Source organism: Ceratotherium simum, chromosome 6 (genome assembly GCF_057802395.1).
Source record: "Ceratotherium simum simum isolate JZ-2026a chromosome 6, ASM5780239v1, whole genome shotgun sequence".
Lineage (NCBI taxonomy): Eukaryota > Metazoa > Chordata > Mammalia > Perissodactyla > Rhinocerotidae > Ceratotherium > Ceratotherium simum.
Window position 1 is genome coordinate 28,042,822 of NC_141905.1, and position 25,018 is coordinate 28,067,839.

The following is a 25,018-nucleotide window of genomic DNA, read 5'->3' on the forward strand; positions in this document are numbered from 1 at the left end:
CTGCCGGCCACTTCCCAGGAGCGGCTAGTCCTGGCAGGAAGACTGGAGGGAAAGTGATACGTCGCGGGTAAAAAATGAGGCTGCTGGTTACATCTTAATTTATTTTATTTCTTTACAAATTAAAGATGCATTGAAAAATAAACCAATGAAGAGAAATGAGAGGTCCAGAGCAGGGTCATCCCAGGCTGGGAGCAGGCAAGCCTGGCCACCATCAAGCCTAGCCTTTGTCCTGCCCCAGCCAGTTCGGGTTGGAAGATAACTGTCAGCCACTCTGTCAATACCAAAGCCTGAGTGGTGTCCTGGCAAAAGACACCAGAGCTCCAGCCGCCTTCGCCTCTCTCCCCACAACCCTCATCTTGAAGAAGCAGTGTTTCCAGTGGGAGCTCAGACTGGGACGTGGGCTGGCTCTGTGAGGTATTGCAAGTTGATGACCAAGCTCCCTACAGAACCATCCAGTGTTGGGGCCTCTCCAGCTGGAAAGGAGGCTGGTACCTCTCCCAGGTATTAATATACTTTGCAACTCAGTTCCCAGGCTCATTCATCTCTGACATTGTGCCTCTGTCCACGGAGTGATCACCAATCATTGCAAGAGAAAGCAGTGGAAGCAGAGAGAGAAAGCTAATCAACCACTCTCAGTAACTTTGACTTGGCTGCTGACTTCCAGGCCCAAGAAGGACCAACCACTTTTCTCTCCACCGCCTATGGTCTATACCCCAGCTCTTGTGCACCTGTATGTTTTATCCCTAATATAGGAAGTTGCTGATGACACTGAGCTGAATTAGCCCCTCCCCCCATAGTAAACCTGGGATCTCCACTCCTTCCTGCCTGCCCCTTTCTTCTTGGAGGCTGGTCCAAAGGGACATATAATATTGCCAGGGTCTGGGTGCCTCCAAACCCCAACACCGAATCATATACAGTGAACTGAGAAACTACATTCATTACGCAGGATTAGCAGAAAAAGGAGGGTAAAGTGAGTGGATAGCGGCACCTTCCATCAGCAGGACATGACAGAGTATAGGATACTTGAGCCCAGAAAGGTGTCTCCTTATACCTCCCCCTCCCCCCAAAGAGACTGAGGTCAGCTTACATGACTTATAAGATATGGGACTGTCCTGATTTCTCTGCTGTCCTGGGATACTTTCTGGAAGCTGGCCTGGGACCCTATGCCATTTACCCACTTTCTCTAGCTCAGTAGCTGCCGAATCTCCTTGTGCATATGACAGAGAAAGTCCACATAGGATGCTCCCCCACTCAGGCTCTTGTCTTCCACCAAGAAGTGCTTGAACAGCATCTCCAGCTTGTCCTCCTGTTTTACCACGATAAGCTATGGCCAGAACACAGGGTCATGAGGCAGGGCCAAAAGGACTTAAACATGCCCTGAAATCCCATTATTCAGTCACTTACTCACTCCCCACCCCGCTTCCAAGTGAGGACTTGACAAGGTAAGAAATCCAGGGTTCAGGATCAGTGTTACCTTCATGTACCGCGATCTCTGTGCCCTTAAGTTATCAATGAGGCCTCGCACCTTCTTAGATAGTGGATTATCCAGAACTGGCAGAACACTCTGGAACACAAAATTTATCCTTATGCTAAGGTACTCCTGAGTCCAGTCAAGATGGGGCAGCACAAATTTATACAATATCTAAAACAAGGAAGCCTGGGAAGAATGACAGCACCCTCCCTCCCCTCCAATTGTCCCCTGATATTTAAGGGGACTAGCACACTAATTTTATTGGCTCCTAATCATATCACACAAAGTGCATTTCCACACCCATATTCTCCTTGACTTCTTGCCCTCACCAAGCCACTGGTGATCTGACTGAAGGAGGAGACGCTGAAGAGGCTCTGGACCACACCCTGTTGGACACTCGCTCCCACCCAGAGGAAGAGGTTGAGCCCATTCTCCAGCAAATATATATCCCCATTGCTTAGACGTTCTTCAGATGCTCGAACTGCTGGTGGTTCAGTGGTACTCTCAATGGGAGACTTTGTCTAGACAAAAGAAAGGGGTGAGGTTACCAAGGACCATAAGAGATGTTTAGCCCCCATACACATACAAACAAAATTTCAGAAAGCTTAAGTCTCTCAGTAACTCTCAGTGTGAAAACTACATCAGATAATGTAAGTAAAAACAAATTCATTAGTGTCAGACACAGATAATATTAACCATTCCTTTCCTCCTTCTATGATGTCCCTTTCTCAGTACAATATCTCACACTCCAGCCCTCAGTCGCACCAACGGTAGGAGCCGAGGATAAAAAAAGACATTGGTTTCAGCCACATCCATGGAGGTAACCAGCTGTCGGACATAGGCACGGTCATCAGTAGTGACTTCTGCTCCAGGCTGCAGGACATCACTCTTCAACACACAGTTGAGGTAAACTGGGAGTAGCTTCATGCACTCAGGAAGGATCAACTGAGGGGGTTATCAAAATAAAGTCAATGGTCATGAGAAATGCCTCCCAAATGCAAAAATTTGTCCCAACAACTCCTCCATCAAGATGCTTGCCTCACCTGTCCTGCAGAGGAGGGGCTGGCACAGTTCTTTCTGTAACAGGCCAGGATTTGGGCACACTGGGTAATAAGAGTGTCACGAACAGTCTTCACAGGGCTGTTCAGGACCCCTCGGTATGCTGAAGGGTAAGGAAGGGAAAGGAAGATAGCACAGTCACTAGTCAGCCACTCCATCACATGTGCCTTCCCACCACCACACGTACCCAGGCATGTTGAATCAGTGACTATCCTGGACCTTTCTCTCAGCCCTAAGCCCACCCTGCCCTGCCCCTCCCTCACCAAACTTGGCCATGTAGTTGATGAGCGTGTCAGTCTCACAGTTTCGATACAGATCAGCCAGCTGGGTGCAGCAGTTCAGAGCCAGGTTGTGGATGCGGAGTCGTCGCTGCCCTGCACAGCTGGTGTACAGCAGGGCACACTAGGGGAAGGGAGAAAGGGGGAACTCACACCCCTCCCTCACCAAAGCCCCCTGAAATCTGCCCCTTTGCTATATTATTAAACTAGAGGAAAGACATGAGCCATCCCTTCCCCAGCCTCTTCTAATCCTCTCTGCTCACCCCTTACCCTCTTCCCTGCAGCATATTTATATACAGTGAAATGACACTTGACACGTCCTCCCCAGCCCCTGCCTTCCGCCTGCCACCTGCAGGAGGGCTCCACTCTCTTCATTGAGCCGATCATCATGCTTGAACTCCACGGTCACCGTCTTGTCCCCATCCAGCCCAGCCAGCTCCACATCTGTTGTGTTGCTCATGTAGAAAGCCCCAAAGAAATCTACAGCACGGATACCTGAGGCCACAGGGACAAGGCTAAAGGTATGACAGGTGCCACTTGCTTCGCTCCCAGATTTGACCCCCCACCTGCTTTTCTCCAACCAGGACTGACCGGTGCTTGTCCGGACCCGCATCACAGCATCAAAGCCAACAACCTTCTGTACATCCCGACGCAGGTCACTCAGGAACCGTTCCTGGTCATTCTCTACCTGCAGCGCCCCAGGCCCAGAGTCACATCACCAGCTACATAACACCCTGCAGACAATCTCCCTGCACCCCCTCTATCTACTCTACAAGCCTGCTGAATTGTAATAACAATAACAGTGAAGATGATAATAATGATAATGAAAGCTTTGAAGCACTTATCACGTGCCAGGTGCCACATTAAGTGCTTTACATAGAATTACTTAGTCCTGATGACAAATCCTAATTAATAAGTATTAAAATCCCATTTTTTAGATGAAGGAACAAAGAAGAGAATAATTAAGTAATTTATCCTACATCATACAGCTAGTAAGAGGTAGGGCCAGAATATCAACCCAGGACTGATTCCAAGCCCCATTCTCCTAACTGCTATACTCGTGGCTCTCTTCTTTACCCTATGCACTCTTCTCCTCCAGCACTATTCCTATTAATGACTCAGCAGCTAAAGAGCCACTCCACATGTAGACAGACATTCCCAATCCTGCTTCTCCCTGCCACCCAGAGTCCCATGCTGTACCTGAAAGCAAGCATATTTGTAGACAGAGCCACCAGTGAGCTGGGGAACAACAGAGAGCGTGGCCACATCCACGTACTGGTTAGGGAAGAGGAAGAGGTCTACACAGCAGCCTTGGGCCACACACTCTTTGGCCAGGGTCTGATAGGCACCTGTTTGAGGCTGGAACAGAGTCTGGGGAGGAACAGAAGAAAATGTTCAAATATCTCAGCTCCAACCTATTTGAGAACTATATATGTAATACAGGACATTCAAATACATGTAAGACTTCAGATCTACCTTATAGAAGTTTGCAATAGTAGCAGAACATCTACCAAGGGCTTTGGGATAAGATGGGGTAGAGAGGTGTGGGAGCAGTCACGGATGTGACATGTGAAAGGGCAGAGTGTCTAGTCCCAGGCCCCCCTCAAGAAAGTTAAGAGTATTATTGCATTGTGAAGAGTCACCACCTTCCTCTGTAATGGAAAGTCCTCCCCCATCTCCCAATCCCACACCTTCTCCTTGTCTGTGTTGATCAACTTCCTGTCATCTCTGTTCTTCAGTTTCCCTGGGGCCTCTGCAATGGGCAGGGAGGTGTGGAACAGAAACAGCTTCCCTGCACACTCAGCAGCCTAGGAAAGAAGAGATGACTGCTTGTTCATTCTTTCCTTTATTCATCCATTATTCATTCATCCCTTCCGTCATTCATCCCATCCCGTCATTTATTCAGTGCCAACTATGTCAGACAGGCTGACTCACTGGACAGTCATCAACCACTAAAGAAACGGGGCTTGTATCCCAGGGGGTAAGATGGTCAGAGGAAAGTGAGGCAGAGGAGGTTGCCAGGGACTCTGGCCTTACCTTCAGAGCCTCCATTCCAGCCTGGATAACTGGGGCAAATACTGTCTCCGTCTCCCTTGTGTCTGCAAACATTTCCGGAATCTGATCCAATAAGCTGAAGAGACAGGTGATGGGAGGCAACCAAATTGCTATCCAGATTCCAGATTCCAAATCCCTGAAGAGTCATCTGGCCCCCAGACTCGGAAAACTCTTGAAGCACAGCCCCTGTCCATTTGCTGACCCCTCTGCTCAACTCTCTGGCTTTCCGTGGTTGCACCCACCCCACCCTCGCTTTACCCCACCAACTGGCTCTTACCTGGTGATGACTGCCCGAGACTCATTGACATTGACCAGGAAGCCATCCAGCAGTGGCACAAACATGTCAGCCACATCAGATACAACCATCATCTGTGGCTGGGCCAATGAGCTCTTCACATTGTAGAAGTGGAGCACCTTATTATAGGTGACAAAGCCAACACGGATTGCTGACTCTTCTGCCCTGCCCTCCCTGTAGAAGGAGACATTGTTACCCAAACTTGCCACCTTCTCCACCATCCAACTTCATGACATCAGGCTCCATCTGCTGAGTCAACCCAGGCCTTCCACCCCCATCATTATCCAAAGGAAGCACCTCGGCTCCATAACTCTCACCTAGGTAGAAAGTCTAACAGTGACTTGAGCTCCTCACAGAGGAGCCTAACAAGACCACTCCTGATGGCATTGTAGGAGACATCAATCATGAAGATGAAGGCAGGAGGACTGGGAAATTTATTGTTCTGCAAAGGAAGGAAATGTTGGGGGGAGCAGGATATTGGTAAGCAGGCCAGTTGACTAGCAAGAAGTCATCATCAAAGGGGACAACAAAGGGGTGAAGGAAATGATCACAGCAATTCTTAGCTGTCTCATTGTCCTCTACCCGCTGCTCCTCCCCCATGCTACCTTCCCCTCACCTTGCAGTAATCTACAGTGGCCAAGAATTCATAAGAGCCCAGGGATAGCTCAGGACGGTCATAAGCATCCACACGTTTGCCGGTATGATCCAGATGTTGAAAATACTGGGGGGGAACTGTCAGGAGTATGGCAGAGTGTTACTCAAAGGTCCCCTCCCAATCTTAGTAAATCTGGCCCTGGCTGAGCTCACTCCACTGCCCCATATCCCCATATGTGCCCTATTTCCCCAGTTCCTAAACTATGGATCCTCATCTATCTAACTAGAAAGAGAACAATGAAAATGCAATCCACATCTTCCCCCCAATCCCAGCCTCTATGAACATACCATCATTGATACAGCTGCAAAAACAGCACTGGAAGCGCCTCCCTCCCTCAATGAACTGCATGAAGGGGCACATGTATGCTTTGCAGCGATTGCAGCGCAAAGGGCCAGATTCCCCATGGTCGACGACATACAGTGAAGCCTAAGGAGCAAAGGGGAGGGGCTCAGACACAGAGGGAAGCTATGGTGGGTTGAAACACGTGGCAATAGATGAGGAGGGACAACTTGGATGGAGAAGAGCATGGCTCAGATATTTTGCCTGGGAGGGAGTACAGTGAAGGGGAATGAGGACAAATGATGAGGATACTGGTCACAGGAATGTCCCTAAAAGTCTAAATTCTATAGTTCCCTCTCCTTACTCCTCATCTCCAGTATTTCACCTCTTCTTGAAAGAGAAGAGAGACTCTGAAACTGGCTATAACAAGCCAAGGGCTGCCATGGGCATATGAGGAGAAAGCCAAAGATTCCCTAGGATTCTAATTTCTAGCCCTATCTTCAATTCCCTTCACTCTTGCCCTAGGGATCTTGACTCTTGCTTCATTCCCCAACCAAGTATCTATGACACTTGTCCTCCCCAATCCCCCGGTTTCTGTGACAGCTAGTGATGCCCCAGGCAGATGTCACCCTACAGATAAAAGACCAGTAGCCAGGTGTCCAACCATCCCCACTGAGACCCAGGAAGAGAGAAAGAAGAAAAACACAGAGCAAGACAGAAAGAGAAGCAAGATGTAAAGTGAGCCCTGAGCTTCTAGTTATAGAAAAATCCACCCTAACTTCAATAAGCTAGGCATGAACATGAGGGTATCCTACCAAGGCCTGGCAGAGCAGCTGCCAAGCTCTCTCTCTTTTCATGCTGATTTCAGGTATTGGGGTGACAGATCAAGGCCCAAACCAGGTAAGAGAAGGACTACTGGATGCTAATCTACCTTTTTTCTTACATGCTATCCTAACATCCCTAACCTACCTGAGATGATAGCATACAAGAAAAAAGAGAATGATGTGCTTCTAATCATCTGGAGATGACCATGCTGTGCAAGCCTCCAGCACCCAGCTCTCTCCTCCCCTACAAGTTGGCCCTGCCTCTTTTCATATTGTTTGTTTCCCCTATGGACCCTGCTCCCATCCAGCAATTTCTTGGGCTTTTGCTCTCATCCCTACCACTCGCTTCAGCCATGGGCCCTGGGATAGAAAGTTATTGAAGGTACTCTCCCCTCCCACCCAACCAAGACTTCTTCCTTTGTGACTGCCAGAATCACATCTAGGAAGATATCTTATTCCCCCCCTCCCTTCCTCTCTTTCATTATACTCTAGTGTCTTCCCTGACTCACCTCCTCTGGGGGCAGCCTTGCCAGTGGCTTGATGACAGCTGCCAGGGGCACCTGAGCCTGCTTAGCCATGTCAGATGTGCAAGGGATATTATAGGATGTGCATCGGATGTATCGGGGACTTGCATTTCCTGGAGGAGGAGGTAGAAAACCTGAGTCAGATCACAGAATCCCTCCAGACACCAGCTCTCCATTGTTGATCCATGCCATTACCACCACAAATGCTAGAGCTGATTGTGGCTTTTTTCCCCTAGAGACCAATGAGGGCCTGGTCTCTGATTAAAGACTGACAAGCCCCATCCATAAGCTGATAATCTTGGAGAAAAAGCCCTGCAGGGAGGAGTTAATGCTGTTCTTACCTTGGTCTTTCACCAGGAAGCTGGTGGTGACTAAGGGTGGCACCTGGCCCCGTACTCCAGTAACAAATGGCTCTGAACCCCGGCTGTTCCTGTCATCCTCAATAACCTGAATCTGTAGGGAAGAAGTGAAATGAGTAAGGTGACAGAAGAAAAGGAGCTACCAGGTCCCAGACAGCCAAGAGAAAGAAAGGCTGGGGCTGAAGCACAGAAACCAATAATTTGCCAAAGAACAGCTCATGAACCAGGCCTGCTTTCCTTCTGGAGAGCGTATAAAATGCTACAATGCCAATCTTCCGCTCTATAGTCAGCAGCAAAATGTTGGACAGGCAACAGTGAAAACAGGCTTCTTTATGAATCATACTGACCCCCAATCAATGGTGATCACCCTGTTATTCCCCCCAACTCCAGGAAAGCTCCAGCTCTAATCACAAACCTTCCAACATGATCAGATTCCACTTCCCTCCCCCGGCAAGCCTTCCCTCCCCTTTTCTCCCCAAGACACAATTTGAGTCAGAGCAGAAAAACAGACAACAGTAACCATGTAAAAATGAATCTACCTGGAATGACTCTACACTCCATGAAAGTAGAAGGGACAGGGTGAGGAGAGGATTAAACAGCCAGAAATGATCAGGTAAGGTGTGGAAGCCGATGCTGCCCTATTTTCAGGTAAGCATCAGTGTGTAAATATGGGAGAAGCATCAGTGTGTAAATAGGGGAGAAGAGGGTAAGTACCCAATCCTTATAGCCCAATCCTCAGTCTCCCACATTTTGACAGACCCCAGTGAAGGAAAAGAAAGATTTTGCAAAGCTAGTAACCAGATCTTTGTGTAGGGTAATGACCTTTGGTCAGTTACTTCAACATGGGTTTGGTAAAACCAGAAAAAGTAAAAGGAGACTAGGACTCCATATCCCATAGCAGAAAGAGTTGAAGCTTAGAAATATATCAGAGTCAAACAGACTCTCCAGATGAGAAAGTGGCCCACACTTTCTCTAACCAGCAGTCCTTTCCCCTGTAAGAAATGCCAGTATCCCAAACTTGTACATTAGTGGCCACCTACCCAAATGTTTCTCCACAACAAGCTGCAGACAAATCAAACCCAAAAGGGACGGATCTCTGCTCAGCTTTGTCCTGTTCCACCATATGTCACATGGAGGAGCCAGCAGGCCTAAAACCAAAGCTTAACATGCCACCTGACCCCGCCCTTAGAGCCTGACTTGCTACCATCCCATACTTAAGGCACTGCTAAAAGCTTAATACTTCTTCATTACATGGTAACTTGAGGCATGCACATCCTTCTAGTTTGTAAAAGTAAAGGTCTAGAAGGACTAAGGGAAGAGGATGGAGAGGGATGGACATGGTGGATGAGGCGAAGATGAGGTCACAGGCATGCATGGATGGCACTAACACAGAGATGACACGCGCACACACACCCACCCCCTGCACTTACTGGACTAGGAATGGCATCAGGGTCTATTCTGTGCCTGGTTTTCTGCTGAGGAGGCAGCTCATTGAGTTGCTTTTAGTGTTTTAATAATAAAGGCAGCAGGGGAATACAGGGAGGGAGACAAAAGAACAAGAAGCAGATGTTACTTCTTTCAACCCTGATGAGTTAGACATGAACAGCTGGAGCCCAGCTCAAACTGCTGAAGTCAGGCCCCCTCTAGATCAGAAATTCCAAGTCTTTCTGGCCCAACACAAAGGCTTTAATGGCTCAGACTATGATGTAGAAAGATAAGGAAAGGTGCAAACAGGAGGCAAGTAAGGGTTATACAGGGAGGGGCTGAATGGGAGAAATCTTAAGAAGGAAGAAGAGGGATGTTCCCTCCAAAAGGACAAACCTCCCATCTAAGGACTATTTTTATGCTGAAAGAAGTTTCCCCTCACATCCAATCAGATTCTCTTTCTCACTGAAGAAGGGGAAAGGAAGAGGGGCTGTTTAATCCTTTTGGGTCTGCCTTAGCCAACAGGGTCCCTCACCATGGTAGTTCCCCAAAGGAAGAGGGAAGAGAACAGAATGGAATATGGCAATGGCTAAGCATGGTGAGATAACTGACATAGCAAATGTTGCAGACAGAACTATAAAGTGGCCCCCACTTGGGAGTACAGCCCCAGCCTCTATTCCAAGTATGACAAGGAAAGCCTGAGGATTCTGATGGCTCCAAGGGTGAGGTTCACCCTCTTCCTGGGAGAAGCAGCTTTCCCTTATTGCCCTTGTAAACTGTAGATCACTGTTCCCCATCCACACAGCAGAAGCCTAGCAAACAAAAGTACTGGAGGCTTCCTCCTGAAACACTGTCCAAGTAGGGGCAGAGAGAACCCAGTAAGGCTTTCCTTCTTGTAACGCCTAACACCAGAGAATTCCCATCAGCTCTACCCATTAAGAAGACTGCTATCCTACTAGATCTAAAAGAACAACACCTGGACCTAACCACTACTCCATAAAAGGGCAGAGGTTACCATGCCATGTCCAATAGTGACAGAATGCAGCATTCAACCCAGAACTCTACTGACACTGCTGTTCACTCTTGGCTTCCCTTCCTTTCCTGCCCAGCTACAGAGCAAAAGTACCCCCAAAAGACTTCTGAGGCCTCAAGTTCCAGTTCAAAGAGTCAAAAATTACATCTAGGTTCTGTACCTACAAGATGAGGAATGAAAAGGGAAAATAATCAGAAAATGCTAGGCAAACATCTCATCTAGGTTGACTCACTTATCTGGCAGTCACAAACTCCTTCCCCAGGACCACATAAGTATCTACTTACAGGGCTCGGGATGGCATCAGGGTCCAGGCGCTTAGGAGGCAGTGGTTGAGGAGGCCCGGGCTGACTGCCAAAAGTGGGTGCTCCTGGGTAGGGACTTCCATAATTGGGCTGAGGGCTCCGAGCTGGTCCAAAGGAACCTGAGAGAGAAGGGCACCAGGTTGATGAATTCAGAATCCCCTCCCTATCTCTTCTTAAGGCCTCAGGGAAATGACTAAACTCCTATAAACGTAGAATTATGAGATATAGTAATGACCACTCAGAGAAAGACCACAGTTTATGAACTACAAGAAAAAAGAACGTCCTATAAACCCCACATCCTGGTAATAATTCCCTGAAGCTATCCATTTAGTTCACCACTTAGCAAGCAATACTAAAAGCAAGCAAAAACAAAAAAACACCTTAATAGCTGAAGCCTTTGGTTCCTAGACAGACCTTGGGAAAAACTCACCATTTTGTTGCAGCTGATAGCCTGGCTGCTGGGAGGAGTGCATAGGTGGTGGTGCTCCTGGGGGCCCAGTCATCTGGGTGCCAGGGGGCAGAACTTGAGGAGGAGGTGAGGACACATGATTGGGCTGGCTCACTGGGGGCCCCCCAAAACCCTGTCCAGGCAGGAGAGGACCAGTCATCGAAGGCATCCGAGGACCCCCTGAAGCTGGGGGTGTGTAGCTGGAGGCCTGTGGTAGAGCAGATCGCTGGGGAGGCTGGGCCCCAGGATGACCCTGGGTCTGGCTAAGGGGAGGAGCCTGGCCCTGAGAATAGGAGCCATACAGACCAGAGTTAGGGAAACTTCCTGAGGCTGAGGGCAGCGATGTTGGTGGGCCTGAGAAGGAGAAGAGGTAGAATCAGAACCCCAGTCATTTTGCCTCCTTGTTCAGCAAATCACTTCCCTTTCCACATAAGAGGGGCAAGAATGAATGTCCCATCTGCTGGGCTCAGAGGCACAAGACACAAAAGGGATTCAGGTATACCCCCAGAGCCTGATGCTTTTAAAAAGAAGGGGACAATAACATTCCTGTGGTCCCAGCTACTCACCATAGCCCAGCCCTGAAGTGGGAGGGGCTGGGGCCACAGCACCACTGATCTGCATTCCGGCCAGCTGGGCAGTCACCTGTGCACTTGAAGGGAGAGGGCCAAAGGGAGGAAACACAGTTGGCTGGCTGACCACAGGGGCCAATGCGGCTGACCCAAACGGCTGAGACCCAGGGATCCTGTGAAAAGAAGGAAGGAGAGGTGACTACCAGGCTGGGATACCCTTCAAAGATGGCAGAAGCTCCACATCATACAGGAAGCTATATTGTTTTACAGCATCTTACTCTCATCTTGGGTTCTTTTATGGCTTCATATTTTTGTATATTTGTGGATAAATTACATTCCTGATGATCTACACTGCGATTATTCATGGCAAATCTTGTTTTCCACTAGGTTCACTCCACAAACATATGCCAAGCACCCTCAGATCAAACATTATTTACTCTACTAGTTAGATTATTACCTCTTCGATCTTTTGTTAACAAACCACCTCAGTTTTGTGATCAGACGCCCTGAAGGAGTTAAAAGGGAAGGTGCGCAGAAACATTAACACAACAGATGCTTAACAAATGTAGGGTCAAACAAATGCAGTTTGATTGTTTAACTTTTAACCAAAGTATTTATTACTTTATCCTGAGAAAGGTGTTAGAAAGATCTGTAAGATCAGAGAAGCAGGTCAGCTGAGTTTGGCATTGTGTACTAATCAGAAAGATGGTGCTAACTCTACCAGAAAAGGACCAGAGAAACAGGACATAAACCAGGGAGCCTTCTAGTTGCATCTATCTAGCAAAACCTCGCTACTTGGATAGCTATGGTGGACACTCCCATGGTATCAGATGGCATGTTAAAATATAAACACAAAACCATCCCAGTATGATTGTACACCAATTAGCAACTGCACTGGTGTTTTACAGTGATATTACCGCAAAATCTACAACACAGATTATTATACACAACAAGCTCCTTCTGGGATTTCAAGAATGAATCAAATTCTTCACAATAGTCTCTGTTACATTGAAATTCTGATTTATCCTTCCTGCTTATTTTGTCTCTACTAAATAACTGGTACTTGATTAAATTTGGTCAGCTTCTACTAGTCCTGCAGTTTAACATTTTTCATTCATTCATTCAACTAGTATTTTCTGAGCATTATGCTAATGAACCTTACCTCCCTAAGCACTTTGTCAGGCTTTGCATTTTTTGTCTTCCATAGCACCAAACATACTGTTAGCCCCAGGGCAGATGCTCACAAATCTTTGTCAGAATAATTATATTCCATGGTACTAATCCATTAATATGGATAATAGTATCAACTATCCAATGTTATTCCATCACATGCCCTAGTAAAAATAAACCACCACCTTATCCGTATATAGCTTTACAATTTATAAAGCATCTCTAAGTGCTTTATTTAATTTAATTCTCACAGCAAAATAATGAGGGAGACAGAGCAGATAGAAAACTAAGATACTAAGAGTGTAAGTGGCAGACCAAGCTAGAACTAGATCCCATACCTGATCCAATGTACTTTACTTTTTAATTGTGAAATATAACATAAATTACATTATGTTATAATGAGAAAAAAATACATTAAAAATATACATACTATTTAATAATTATAATACAAACACCCATGTAACCAAAAAAACCAAGTCAAAGAATAGAATACAGTAGCACCCAAAGGCCCTGTGTACCTCTCCTCCATCACAGCCCTCTCCCTTCTCCCACAGTAACTACTTTCCTAAATTCCTAACTTCCTAATAATCATTCCCTTGTCTTTAAAATAATATAGCTCAGTTTTGTCCGTTTTTTAGACTTTTGTAAACAGAATCACATCATATCACATCATACATACTCTTTGGGTTTTGCTTCTTTTGTTCAACCACATTTACAAAATTCATCTATGCTTGCATTTAGCATTCCCTTTCATCACTAAATATTATTCCACTAAATAAATATGCCATGACTTACTTAAGCATTTTAACGTAGACGGATATTTGGGTTTTTCTAATTTTTGGATATTACAAACAATGTTGCTATGAACACTCATATATATAACTTGTTTATATATACATGAGTTTTGCTGAGGCACATATCTGTGGGTGAAATTACTGGATTATAGGGTATGCGTGTCTTCAATTTTAACAGATAATTCCAAATTATTTTCCCAAAGTAGTTGTACTAATATGCATCTGACCACCAGTGGATAAAAGTTCCTGTTACTCTATATCCTCCATATCCTCAGCAATATTTAGTATTGTCAGACTTTTTAATTTTGCCAATCTGATGGATACATAGGAGAATCTTGTTGTGGTTTTTAATTTGTACTTTTTTCATTACTTATGAGGTTGCATACCTTTTTAATATGTTCTTTGGCGATTACTGTCTCTTCTTTTATAAAATACCTATTCTGGTTTTTGTCCATTATTTTTTCAACTGGATTGACTTTTTATGTCTTTACGTCTACTTTATGTGTAAATATCTTTTCCCTTTCTGGAACTTGTCTTTCCAATACACTTTCCATTCAATGTCTCCCTCTCTGATCATTCCCATCAGCACAAAAACACACAAACATCTCAAAAAATAACCAATTATAGTGGAAACAACCCAAATGTCCATCAACAGATAAATGGATAAACAGAAATGTGGTATTATATCCATACAATGAAATATTACTTGGCCATAAAAAGCAATGAAGTACTGATACATGCTACAACACAGATGAACACTGAAAACATTATGCTAAGTGAAAGGAGTCAGTTACAAAATATCACATGGTATATGATCCCATTCATATGAAAGTCCAGAATAGGAAAATCTATAGACAAAAAGTAGATCAGTGGTTGCTTAGGGTTGGGGAAGTGTAGGATTGAAGGAATAGCCAAATAGGGGTAGCTACTTAACTAAAGGATATGGTATTTCCTCTTGAGGTGATGAAAATGTTCTAAAATTGACCGCGGTGATGGTTGCACACATCTGTGAATATACTAAAAGCCACTGAATTGTAAACTTTAAATGCGTGAACTGCATGGTATGTGAATTATATCTCAATGAAGTTGTTTTAAAAAAATCCAATCAAACAAAATTGCCCTAAAAACCTCACATCCCCCTCAAGCTTTTGTTACTCTTTTAGCCAAACAGTACAAAAGAAATGGTCTATACTCTGTCTCTGTCTCTACTTCTTTAATTACTATTTCTCTCTCTCTTTAAAGATCCCTCTTTCGGGGGCCGGCCCCCTGGCTTAGTGGTTAAGTGCACGCACTCCGCTACTGGCGGCCAGGGGTTTAGATCCTGGGCGCGCACTGAGTCACCGCTTGTCCGGCCATGCTGAGATGGCGTCCCACATACAGCAACTAGAAGGAAGTGCAACTATGACATACAACTATCTATTGGGTCTTTGGGGAGAAAAAGGGAAAACAAAGGAGGAGGATTGGCAATAGATGTTAGCTCAGGGCCAGTCTTCCTCAGCAAACAGAGGAGGCTTGGCATGGATGTCAGCTCAGGGCTGATCTTCCTCACAAAAAAAAAAAAAAAAAAGATCCTTCTTTCTAGTCCATCCCTTAGTAGTTTTCTCAGCCAGGGTCTATACATGGTAAACTCTCAGTCTTTAATCTAAAAACGTCTTTATTTGCCCTCTCTCTCAACTAGGTGCATAATTCTACCTTGACAATCATATTCCCTTAATGCTTTCAAGGTACTATTCTACTATCTGCTGTCCTCTAACAATCTCTACTTACTCTAATCAATACTTTTTTCCCTCTGAGAATCTCTTACGGCCTGGGTTAAGGGAATGTGGTTGTTTCACATTTGTTTCTGTAAGGTACTCTGACAAACTGCCACCCAAGATCAAATTTTTTTGAAAAGCTTTAAGATATAATTTCCATACCATTAAATTCACTCCTTTTAAGTGTACAATTCAACGATTTTTAGTAAATTTATAGAGTTGTGCAACCATCACCAGAATTCAATTTTAGAACATTTTCATCACCACAAAAAGATCTCTCGTGTCCATTTGCAGTCCCAAGACCTTTTATTTCCCACTTACCCACAGGTAGCCCAGGAGAAACAGGGATCCTTATTATCTCCTTCTGCCAGTCTGCAGACTTTTTCTTCTAGGCTACCTGTTCACTGAAGGTGCAGCCCAGGTCCAGACTTCATAAACAAGCTCTCAATTCCAAACCTCAGCTCAGGAAAGCACAAGGATCATCCTCCATCCCCAGTATCTGCTTAAACTTAAGTCCCCAGGTTCTCATGACGATAATTCCCACCTTCTCCATAGGCAGCTACAGTGTCAACTTACTACTCTGATTTTCAGTTCCCACTTGGTCTCTGGCACTTGAGAATTTCACTTTCTTTCTTTTAACCTTGATTATGCACTTGAAAAAAAATTTTTGTTTCTATTTCCTCTCTCCTTTCTAGATGTTTATAGCAGAAGGGTTTTCAGGTTATATTAATCTACTGCCCAGATGAAACTCTTGACCAACTAGGCAGTTGCCTTCATATCTCCACTGAAACTACATTTGTCAATGATGCCAAACCTTGCCAAACCCAACAGTCAATTCTCAGTTCGCATCTTACCTTTCAGCAGCAAATGACATAGCTTATTACTCTCTTGCCTTCCTGAAATGCTTTCTTCACCTAGTTTCAGGACACCACACTCTCCTGGCTAATCTCCTATCTCACTACTGCTCTTTCTCATTGTCTTTTGATGGCTCCTCCTGACTTCCTTTTAAATGTTTGTAAGCTCCGAGGCTCAGTACTCAATTCTATTCTTTACTCTCAATACTCACTTTCTAAATGATTTCATTTAGTTCCATGGCTTTTAAATTATATCTCTAAACCAAATTTATATCTCCAGTCCTGACATCATTCCTCGGGTGCAGATTTGTATATACAACTGCCTACTCAATATCTCTACTTAATAGCTGGTAGCTTTCTTAAACCTATAATGTAAAAAATAAAATCCCTCATTTCACCCCCAAAATCTGCTCCTTCTCAAATATTCCTCACCTCAGTAAATAGCACTACTATTTACCCAGTCACTTAAGCCGACCGGTTAAGAGACATCCAGAATTCCTCTTTCTCTCTTAACTCACATTCAATCCTGCTGACTCTACCTTCAAAATGTATACCAAATCTATTTCCCACCACCTCTACCACTACCATCCTAAACTAAGCCAAGATCTTCTTTTATCTGAACTACCGCAACAACCTCCTAATAGGATTCCCTACTTCTACTCTTGAATCCAGCAAATTGACCTCTTTTTTAAAATAAATATTTTTAAAAAAATTATTAGAGGGCTGGCCTGGTGACATAGTGGTTAAGTTCGTGCACTCCACTTCAGCGGCCCGGGTTCGCAGCTTCAGACCCCAGGCGCGGACCTACACACCACTCCATCAAGCCATGCTGTGGCGGCATCCCGTATACAAAAAATAGAGGAAGACTGGCACCCATGTTAGCTCAGCGACAATCTTCCTCAAGCAAAAACAGGGAGATTGGCAACAGATGTTAGCTCAGGGCCAATCTTCCTCACCAAAAAAGAAAAAAATTAGAGAATTGGCAGAGCATATGTAAAATTTTTAAAAAGTAATGTTTTTAGTAATCACATTTGTGACAGTGTTAGTACTGTTGTACTAAGACTGTTGTGTATAATAGATAAAATAAATGAGAAATTGTGGCATATTCCAATATTCTAATTCCATTACCCTACAGCCTTAAGAACCAAGATTCCTGATGTGGGAGAAAAGAGATACAGATATAATACAGAGGTTAAGTAAAGGCTATAGTCTTGAATTTGAATTGAAAGTACAAATTTAAACTAATGAGGTATTTTATCTAAAGATATGTAGATATGTATTTCTTAGCTATGTCCACTGAAAAGGCCTAGAAAGTGACCAATCAGGCAGCAATGAACATTCCTAGTGCCCAGATTATAGTCACAAAACTTCATTTCTCACCAACAAAATAAAGGATTTCTTGGAAAAATGGCTAATTCCCTGTCTGGGGCATAAAATGTATATGATAAGACTGGAGCATCTTACTATAACTAAAGATTACTAGGGTCATGTCAAAAGGACTCAGAAGTCAACTTGAAGAGACTCCCATTGGTCAAAGATGGAATACTTTGAACTTCAATAATGATGATAATTGCAGTGGATTGAAACTCATCAAATGTTTAAATGAATAAATTCATAATGATATTAAAAAAAAATTGGTCACCTTCAGTAGGTAACAAAGGACCAATACATTCCCTTGTAAACCGATAAATAAAGGTAAAGAATCAAGCATTTATCCTACATGAATTGCACAACTGGTAACCAAATAACAGATGACGAGAACTACCTATAATGGTATTCAAACAAATAAATGAAAAAGAAACAAAAGAGTATCACCATTTTGTAAATCCAACAAATTAAAATACATATGCATTAAGCATCAACACCTGCTAACATCACAAAAAGCAAGAAAACAAGATATTATGTGCCTCCTATAGTCTTGCCCCACACTACCCAAAGGGATCAAACCTGGATCCAGCTGCCAATTTGCAAGAAATACAGAGGAAAGAGGAAAATGTTGAACCGTAACATGAATATACAACCAGGAGAATCCAGACTGTGAGAAACTCTTCAGGTCAATTGGCTCGGGTTCGTCAACAGACAAATAGTAAGAAAAAGAAAGAGACAGAGAGGGAACCTATAAACTTAAAAAACATATCAAGCTGTTTTTTTTTAATACGTAAAACTAAACTGTGGTGTCTAGGGATGTACCTTTGGGTGTAAACTATTTCAAAAAACACAGGAAACTGGTTACTATAAAAGTTAGGATAATAGTTACTTAAGGGGGGAAGGAAGAGAGTTATGACTGAACTGGGGCACATGGAAGGGGATTTTGGGGTGCATGGCAGAGTTTTATTTCTTGATCTGGATTGTAGTTACAAGGGGATTTACTTTAATTTTTTTTCTTTTTTATTTATTTATTTATTTATTTTACCCCCAAAGCCCCAGTAGACAGTTGTACGTCACAGCTGCATATCCTTCCAGTCGCTGCATGTGGGACGCGGCCTCAGCATGGCCGGAGAAGCGGTGCATCGGTATGCACCCGGGATCCGAACCCGGGCCGCCAGCAGCGGAGAGCGCGCACCCAACCGCCAAGCCATGGGGCCGGCCCGGGGGTTTACTTTATAATAATTTACTAACCCATACATTTGTTTTGTAAGCTTTTTTGTATGTGTTTTATATTACAACGAAAAGATCCACCGCATAAACAAACAAATAAATGCGAACATGTTACTCCCCAGCTTAAAACTCTCCAATGGCTTCTCACTGCAACTAAAATCAAATTTAAACTTCTTACTATGGCTTACAAAACACTACATGATATGGCTCTTGCCTATGTTTCTACCTTATCTCCTCCACTCTCCACTCTGCTCCAGCCACACTGGCCTTCTTGCTCTTCCTCATATCCACTAAATTAATTCCTCCATCACAGCCTTTGGCACTTGTTGATCCCTCTATCTAAGACACTCTTCCCCCAGACCTTTGGATAGCTCCCTTATCATTACACTGAGATTTCAAATATCACTTTAGAGAGGCTTTCCTTGACCAATGTATTTAAAACAGCTCCCAACCTCCTCACCAGTCATTGTCTATATCCTTACTCTGTTTTATTTCTTATTTATATTTGTCTACTTGTTATCTTCGGTGTACTCCACTAGATTGTAAGCTCCATGAGGGCAGAGATTTGGTCTGTTTTGTTTACTACTTTATCTCCAACCTCTAGAACAATGTCAGACACATAATAGCACAAAATAAATATTTTTGAGTGGATGAATGAATGAATGACTTCCCTATACTGCTTCTTAGAGTTTTTCAACAGACAGGGTTAAGAAGAGCTTCCCAGGCTCTTTCTCAGGCTTACCTTCAATGCTAAAAATGTATATCCTGGACACCCAATAAAAATGTCAGAAAGTGACCCTTCCATTACCACATATCCTACCCATAGTTATACTTTATACTTTGTTTACCAAAAAATAAACAACACTCCAACAGAGATGACTGCCCTCCTTTAACGGACTTCCATGCAAAGACAGGGATTTACTGGATCATGCACCACCCAATGTTTCATCATTCACGTGGTCTTCCTTTGAGTATTTTTCTTTTCGTAAGTGGTCACACCCAAACTTAACCAATAAGTCCTACTAAGTGCCTCATTTAGAGGAAAAGAAGAAGTCAGAGAAGGCATAAATAATCCTGAGGTCCCTTCTTTTTGTTTTTCCCTTAGGGTAGGCTCAGCAGGACCACAGCAATTATTGAAGATATATGGCTCATCAAGGAAAAAACTCAAGTTCATGGAAAGAGAAAGAATATGCAAAAGAATCAGGTACTAAGATGGGTCAGTAATCCAGAGTGGACATCAGCAGTACCTGTAACCCGGAAAAATGAAAACAAAATACAAAAAGTTGGAGGGAAGAGAATAAGGGATCTAAGGGAAAGGCGAAAAAGAAAAGGAAATAGGCCCTCATACATTCCTAATCCTTCCAGTTTAATCAGACAAATTTTAGGTTGACACAAGTACATACCTCTGCATCTGAACAGTGGAGCTTGGCCCATTCTGTACATCTCCTTGGCCAAACTGGCCATATGTAGCCTGGCCACAAGGGGCCTGTGCTCTGGAGGCTGGAGGTGCCCCTGAAGAAGGTGGGGCTCTTGACACACCTAAGGGTAAAAGACAGAAACTAAGTGACTGGGAAATAACTTGCTCCTCCACCCTAAGCAAGGAATGCAAAGCAAGGATCAGAAAGCTCAGACCTTCACTGGCCCAATACTACAGCTTTGCAATGAAAACACCATCATCAACATGCAACTCCAACTACAGCAGATTCTAAATACGGACGCCCAGCCAGAGAGCCTCTATTCTCCTACACAGGTATACTATAGGTGAAGCTAATGAAGCTATAGCCAGAGAAGCAAGAATGTAGGGCCTTCCTGTAATCACCACACATTCTCACTCAATCCAGGACAGTCTAACGTTCTTACCCTAGAAAAAAAGTTAACTCTTTTAAGGGAAAGATCCTACTCCAGAACTCAGAAACTTAGAGCATATAAGAGAAAGGTGGCACAGAAGATCACCAAGTAATATATTGAACTAGGTTGTAAAGAAAGGCACCTCTTGGGGAGACTATTCTGCCAACCTCTTCTTCATATAGTCTACTTATCCTAACCATCTTCATTTTCATCCTCTTCTAAGTATTGACACTCCTAATAGCACATGACTCAGAAAAGCGTTCTTATAGGTTGGAGAATTTGTTTCTGCCCAATAGTTCAGTCAGGACAGTTGGCCTGCCCTTCCATTAGTGCTGCCACCTATGTCTTCACAAAAGCTGTGCTCCATCCTTTCCACTCATCAGAGCTGCAATCAAAGCTACTTTACCATCCCCAACCATCCTTCCCACATGAAATGCAGGAAGAAAGCAATTAGTTACTTTTTTGTGTGTGTGAGGAAGATCAGCCCTGAGCTAACATCCATGCCAATCCTCCTCTTTTTGCTGAGGAAGACCGGCCCTGAGCTAACATCTACTGCCAGTCCTCCTCCTTTTTTTCCCCAAAGCCCCAGTAGATAGCTGTATGTCTAAGTTGCACATCCTGCTAGTTGCCGTATGTGGGATGCTGCCTCAGCATGGCCAGACAAGTGGTGCATCGGTGAGCGCCCGGGATCCGAACCCGGGCCGCCAGTAGTGGAGCGCGCGCACTTACCTGCTAAGCCACAGGGCTGGCCCGCAATTAGTTACTTGACACGTCACTTTGGAAATGTTGCTGACCCCTATTCAAACAATTGTTTTTCTTTTCCTCTGCCCTCAGTAGAGATTAGACACTATAGAATCTGCCTATAGGAACATGATTAATCTGAACCTGCTCACTAGCCATCACAGAACCAGATAGGTTTTTCTCTTAATAACAAAGCTTCCTCTTGAGACAATGCCAAACTCCATCTTGATAAGCCAGGACTCGACAGATCAGAGGTGGACTCTGTCCAGCCAAAGTCCCAACCAGGAGTCAGGCTCTTCCAAAGACCTGAGACCTAATCTCCATGAATTTTTTTTCAAAGTTATAATTAAAATAGTAATACTTCATTTATTTCCCAAATCTTACCTATGCCTCCTTGGTGCCTTTTTTGCCCCTACATCCCTTTATGCAGTTTACTCTCTTAAAAAACATTAAGTGTTTGGCATATCCTAAGTCCTCAGCTAGCCTAACCAAAGATCTACTGTTAAGCATTTTCTAAAAAGCCCTTATGGATAATCTGTAGAGTACCAGCTGCTTTTCTTGAAAAAGTAATGTAAAAGCCAAATACTGATCCTAAGGCATCACCAGATTAGTCTTCTCGTTGCCCTCAAATCACAGAGCATCTAAGAAGCAGAGGAAACTCAAGCAAAGGAAAAGGAATCATATCAGAAGAAAGCTATGACAGGCACCAAAAATCAGGCACACAAACACCACTGTTCATCTATGAACTAGCTCCCCATGTCCCAGAGTCATTTATAGATAGAACCACCAACCCAATGAGAGGCATTATCAATGAGAAACAAGTGATTTCAGGGAGACTTTAGGTCAACAGGAAATACAATCCTGGTCACAGGCCCTGGAGGAGCTGTGACCACAACACTTTCATCCAGCTGTGAACAATGCAGGTGAGGCTGCACGGGGTGACACCCACAGGAAGTGAACTGCCATTAAGCCTAGAAGACGTGCTCCCACTAGATGTCTTAAGGCAGAAACACAATCATCTTATATAAAAACAGGGAATGGCAGACTGCCCACAGGGCTCTCAGTGACCAAGAGCCAGATTCATGTTCCTCAATCCCAGTCACCTCAACTCTTTAGGCAGCTTAGGCAGGGCAATACAACCCAACCTGAAGACTAGTGATTCCCCTCCTTAGCTCAAAAGAAACTTGGAAACATACCTGGGGCAAGTGTTTGCTGATAGCCTGGTACTGGGCCATTGTAGGCTCCATAGGGAGTGGGGGGAGCTGTGGACCCTGGCTGCCCACCATAGTTGGATTGATGATATCCTGCGTAGACAGGCTGGGGCTGCCCAAATGGCGGCACAGGTGGCGCTGACTGGTTGACGTTCATTATGAGAGCATCACCGTCTTGGTCTCACCTATTAGATGAGAAAGAAGAGAGAAATTAGTGCAAAATCAACTTTCTGAAGAGAGAGCAACTATTCAGGTTAGGAAGCAGAGATAAAAAGGACTGACATTATCAGGCATGATCAGCCTAATCATTCCCACACTACCACAGGATCTTTGTAATTTTCTGCCCCAGCCAGTAGCTAGACTCCTCACAGTAAGGATTTTGTTACTCTGAACCCTATGCTTTGTCATTGCCAACAGGGTATAAATTTCAGCTTCAGATGGGCCCACTGGAATGGAGCAGCAGCCTCCATTCCCCAGTGGTATGATTTCTAGTGTCTAGTCACACAAGGAGTCCTGCCACTGATAAACTATGGTGATATTACAGGTAAACGAAACAATGTTCCCACTTCCCATTCATTCACTCTAGCATCCATTCATTCAACAAACATCGAATACCCTCTAATGTGTTAGTCGTTTTCAATCACTCAGGCTATACTAAAACAGATCAGCTAAATTCCCTCCCTCTCGAAAGACAAATTTTAGAGTAAGAGAAATAACATTCTTTAGCTAAACTGCAATTATCCAAATGCTACTCCATCACTAGTCTTCCCACCAAAAGAGTGCATGGACGTTAGAATTGAAGCATTAAAATCACTAAATGCAAAGGACACCTGAAAACTCTAGCAAAGTACCAGATTAGAACTGAGTGCAGGGCCGGCCCCGTGGCTTAGCGGTTGGGTGCGCGCGCTCCGCTGCTGGCGGCCTGGGTTCGGATCCCCGCGCGCACCGACACACCACTTCTCCGGCCATGCTGCGGCCGTGTCCCACATATAGCAACTAGAAGGATGTGCAGCTATGACATACAACTATCTACTGGGGCTTTGGGGGGGGGGGGACAAAAAGAACTGAGTGCAGGCCAGACACAAAAACTTGTCCCAATAACCTAGGGGAAGCAGTTCAAGGATCAGTGGAAAAGCTAGATTTCATGGAAAAAGATCATTCACATTGTCCTTCAAGCACAGGGATTGTGAGTACTCCAAATCCAAGTGTACTTCTCCAACTCTCCTGTTTCTGCTCTCCCTATATGCTTGTCATGAATCTAGGCCACTATGACAATTATTACAATCTTGCCCAGCAACAGAAAAAAGAATTAGAGGGCCTTTTGAGGGCTCTTTCAAGAACAGGACTATCTGATTACATCTACTTTAAACAGCCTTACCATTCGAACCATCCTATAGACAGGAGGGACCCAGGAAGCAAGAGAGCTCACAGCTGCTGCAGTGGGACAATGGCCCTCTCCCCTTTGCTAAGAAGGGCCATCTTGACTATAGAAAAGCTGAGCTGCCCCTGGACTAGCACTTTTTAAACTCAAAGCCATCTCAGGAGCTGTTCTTCCAAATTCTAAACCCTGCACAGGTCACAACACTAAGGTTGACAGATGTCCCTCTCCCCTTTATCTTCCTAAAGTCAGTGTGGGGGAGGGGGAGCTTCTCCAGGAAATAACCCCCTCAAACACACCCAAGAATCTGGAGTCAGGCTCTAGTCTGGACTCCATTCTGGGTTGAAAGTCGAGAGTGACAACCTAGGGGGCGGGGCAAGCTTCCTATAAAACTCTGAAAGTAGTCGAGCTGTGGAGGCTAGGAGCGCCTGGGATTAAGACAGAGAAGCCAAGTTAGCTTCTCAGGCCACGATGAGAGAGAGGGCTAGTCCATTAAACATAGAGATCGAGAGTCCTGCGCCCTTCAACAGCTCAGGGCAGGAAGCGGGAGCCGGCACCCGGGCCGAGAGGAGAGAAGAGAGGGTCTAGGACTAATCCTGGATTGTAGATGCGTGAGGTGAAGGTCTCTCCCCGGGCCCCGCCCCCGGGCTCCTCCCTTCCTTCTCAGACCGAACCCCGATCTGGCCAGTGAAAACTCGACCTCTCCTCTGTTTTCCTACCCACCAACCTCCCGATACCACTCCTCACCCGGCTCCAAATCCAGGTTCGACTTCGTTTCTAACGTCAGGAATCCCAGGCTCCACTTCCGGTTCCGAGGGGGGGCGGCGCGTCGCCCCCGGAAGTCCCACCCACACGCTCCAGGGCGGGGCCACTCCTGCCACGTCTGCAGTAAGCACGCGCTCAGGAACCCGGATGGTGCGCGTGCGCCGCTTCTCTCTCCCATCGTGGCTGCTCGGTGGGAGGCTTTGCAGGTTCTTAGGTATTTTTGCTTCCCGCCGCACACCCAGATATTCTGGTCACTTTATGGTCCCACCAGCTGAGATGCGATTGAGAATGCTAGGTCAAACTATATTTAGGGACCCGCACTCAGTCCG

At 44.8% G+C, this 25,018-nt stretch overlaps 1 protein-coding gene across 3 annotated transcripts; it reads right to left on the minus strand.

The window, feature by feature from the left end:
- Nucleotides 1-87: 87 nt before the first annotated feature.
- Nucleotides 88-24,758, minus strand: SEC24C (SEC24 homolog C, COPII component). Of its 3 annotated transcripts, XM_014784853.2 has the most exons (24): nt 24,672-24,758; nt 22,532-22,731; nt 20,150-20,285; nt 11,574-11,749; nt 10,990-11,361; nt 10,542-10,678; nt 9,230-9,298; nt 7,782-7,893; nt 7,426-7,553; nt 6,101-6,239; nt 5,775-5,890; nt 5,476-5,600; nt 5,141-5,332; nt 4,846-4,939; nt 4,500-4,616; nt 4,009-4,179; nt 3,400-3,496; nt 3,158-3,303; nt 2,794-2,932; nt 2,515-2,633; nt 2,237-2,416; nt 1,801-1,992; nt 1,475-1,564; nt 88-1,324 (listed from the first exon to the last, which is right to left on the minus strand). In XM_014784853.2, exons 2-24 carry the CDS (start codon nt 22,701-22,703, stop codon nt 1,184-1,186), a joined length of 3,360 nt encoding a protein of 1,119 aa, XP_014640339.1. In that variant the 5' UTR covers nt 22,704-22,731; nt 24,672-24,758; the 3' UTR covers nt 88-1,183. The 3 variants fall into 3 exon arrangements, with proteins under 3 accessions (XP_014640339.1, XP_004427027.1, XP_087288143.1); XM_004426970.3 differs by lacking the exon at nt 9,230-9,298; XM_087432017.1 differs by lacking the exon at nt 9,230-9,298 and having other exon boundaries at nt 3,158-3,496.
- Nucleotides 24,759-25,018: the final 260 nt, after the last annotated feature.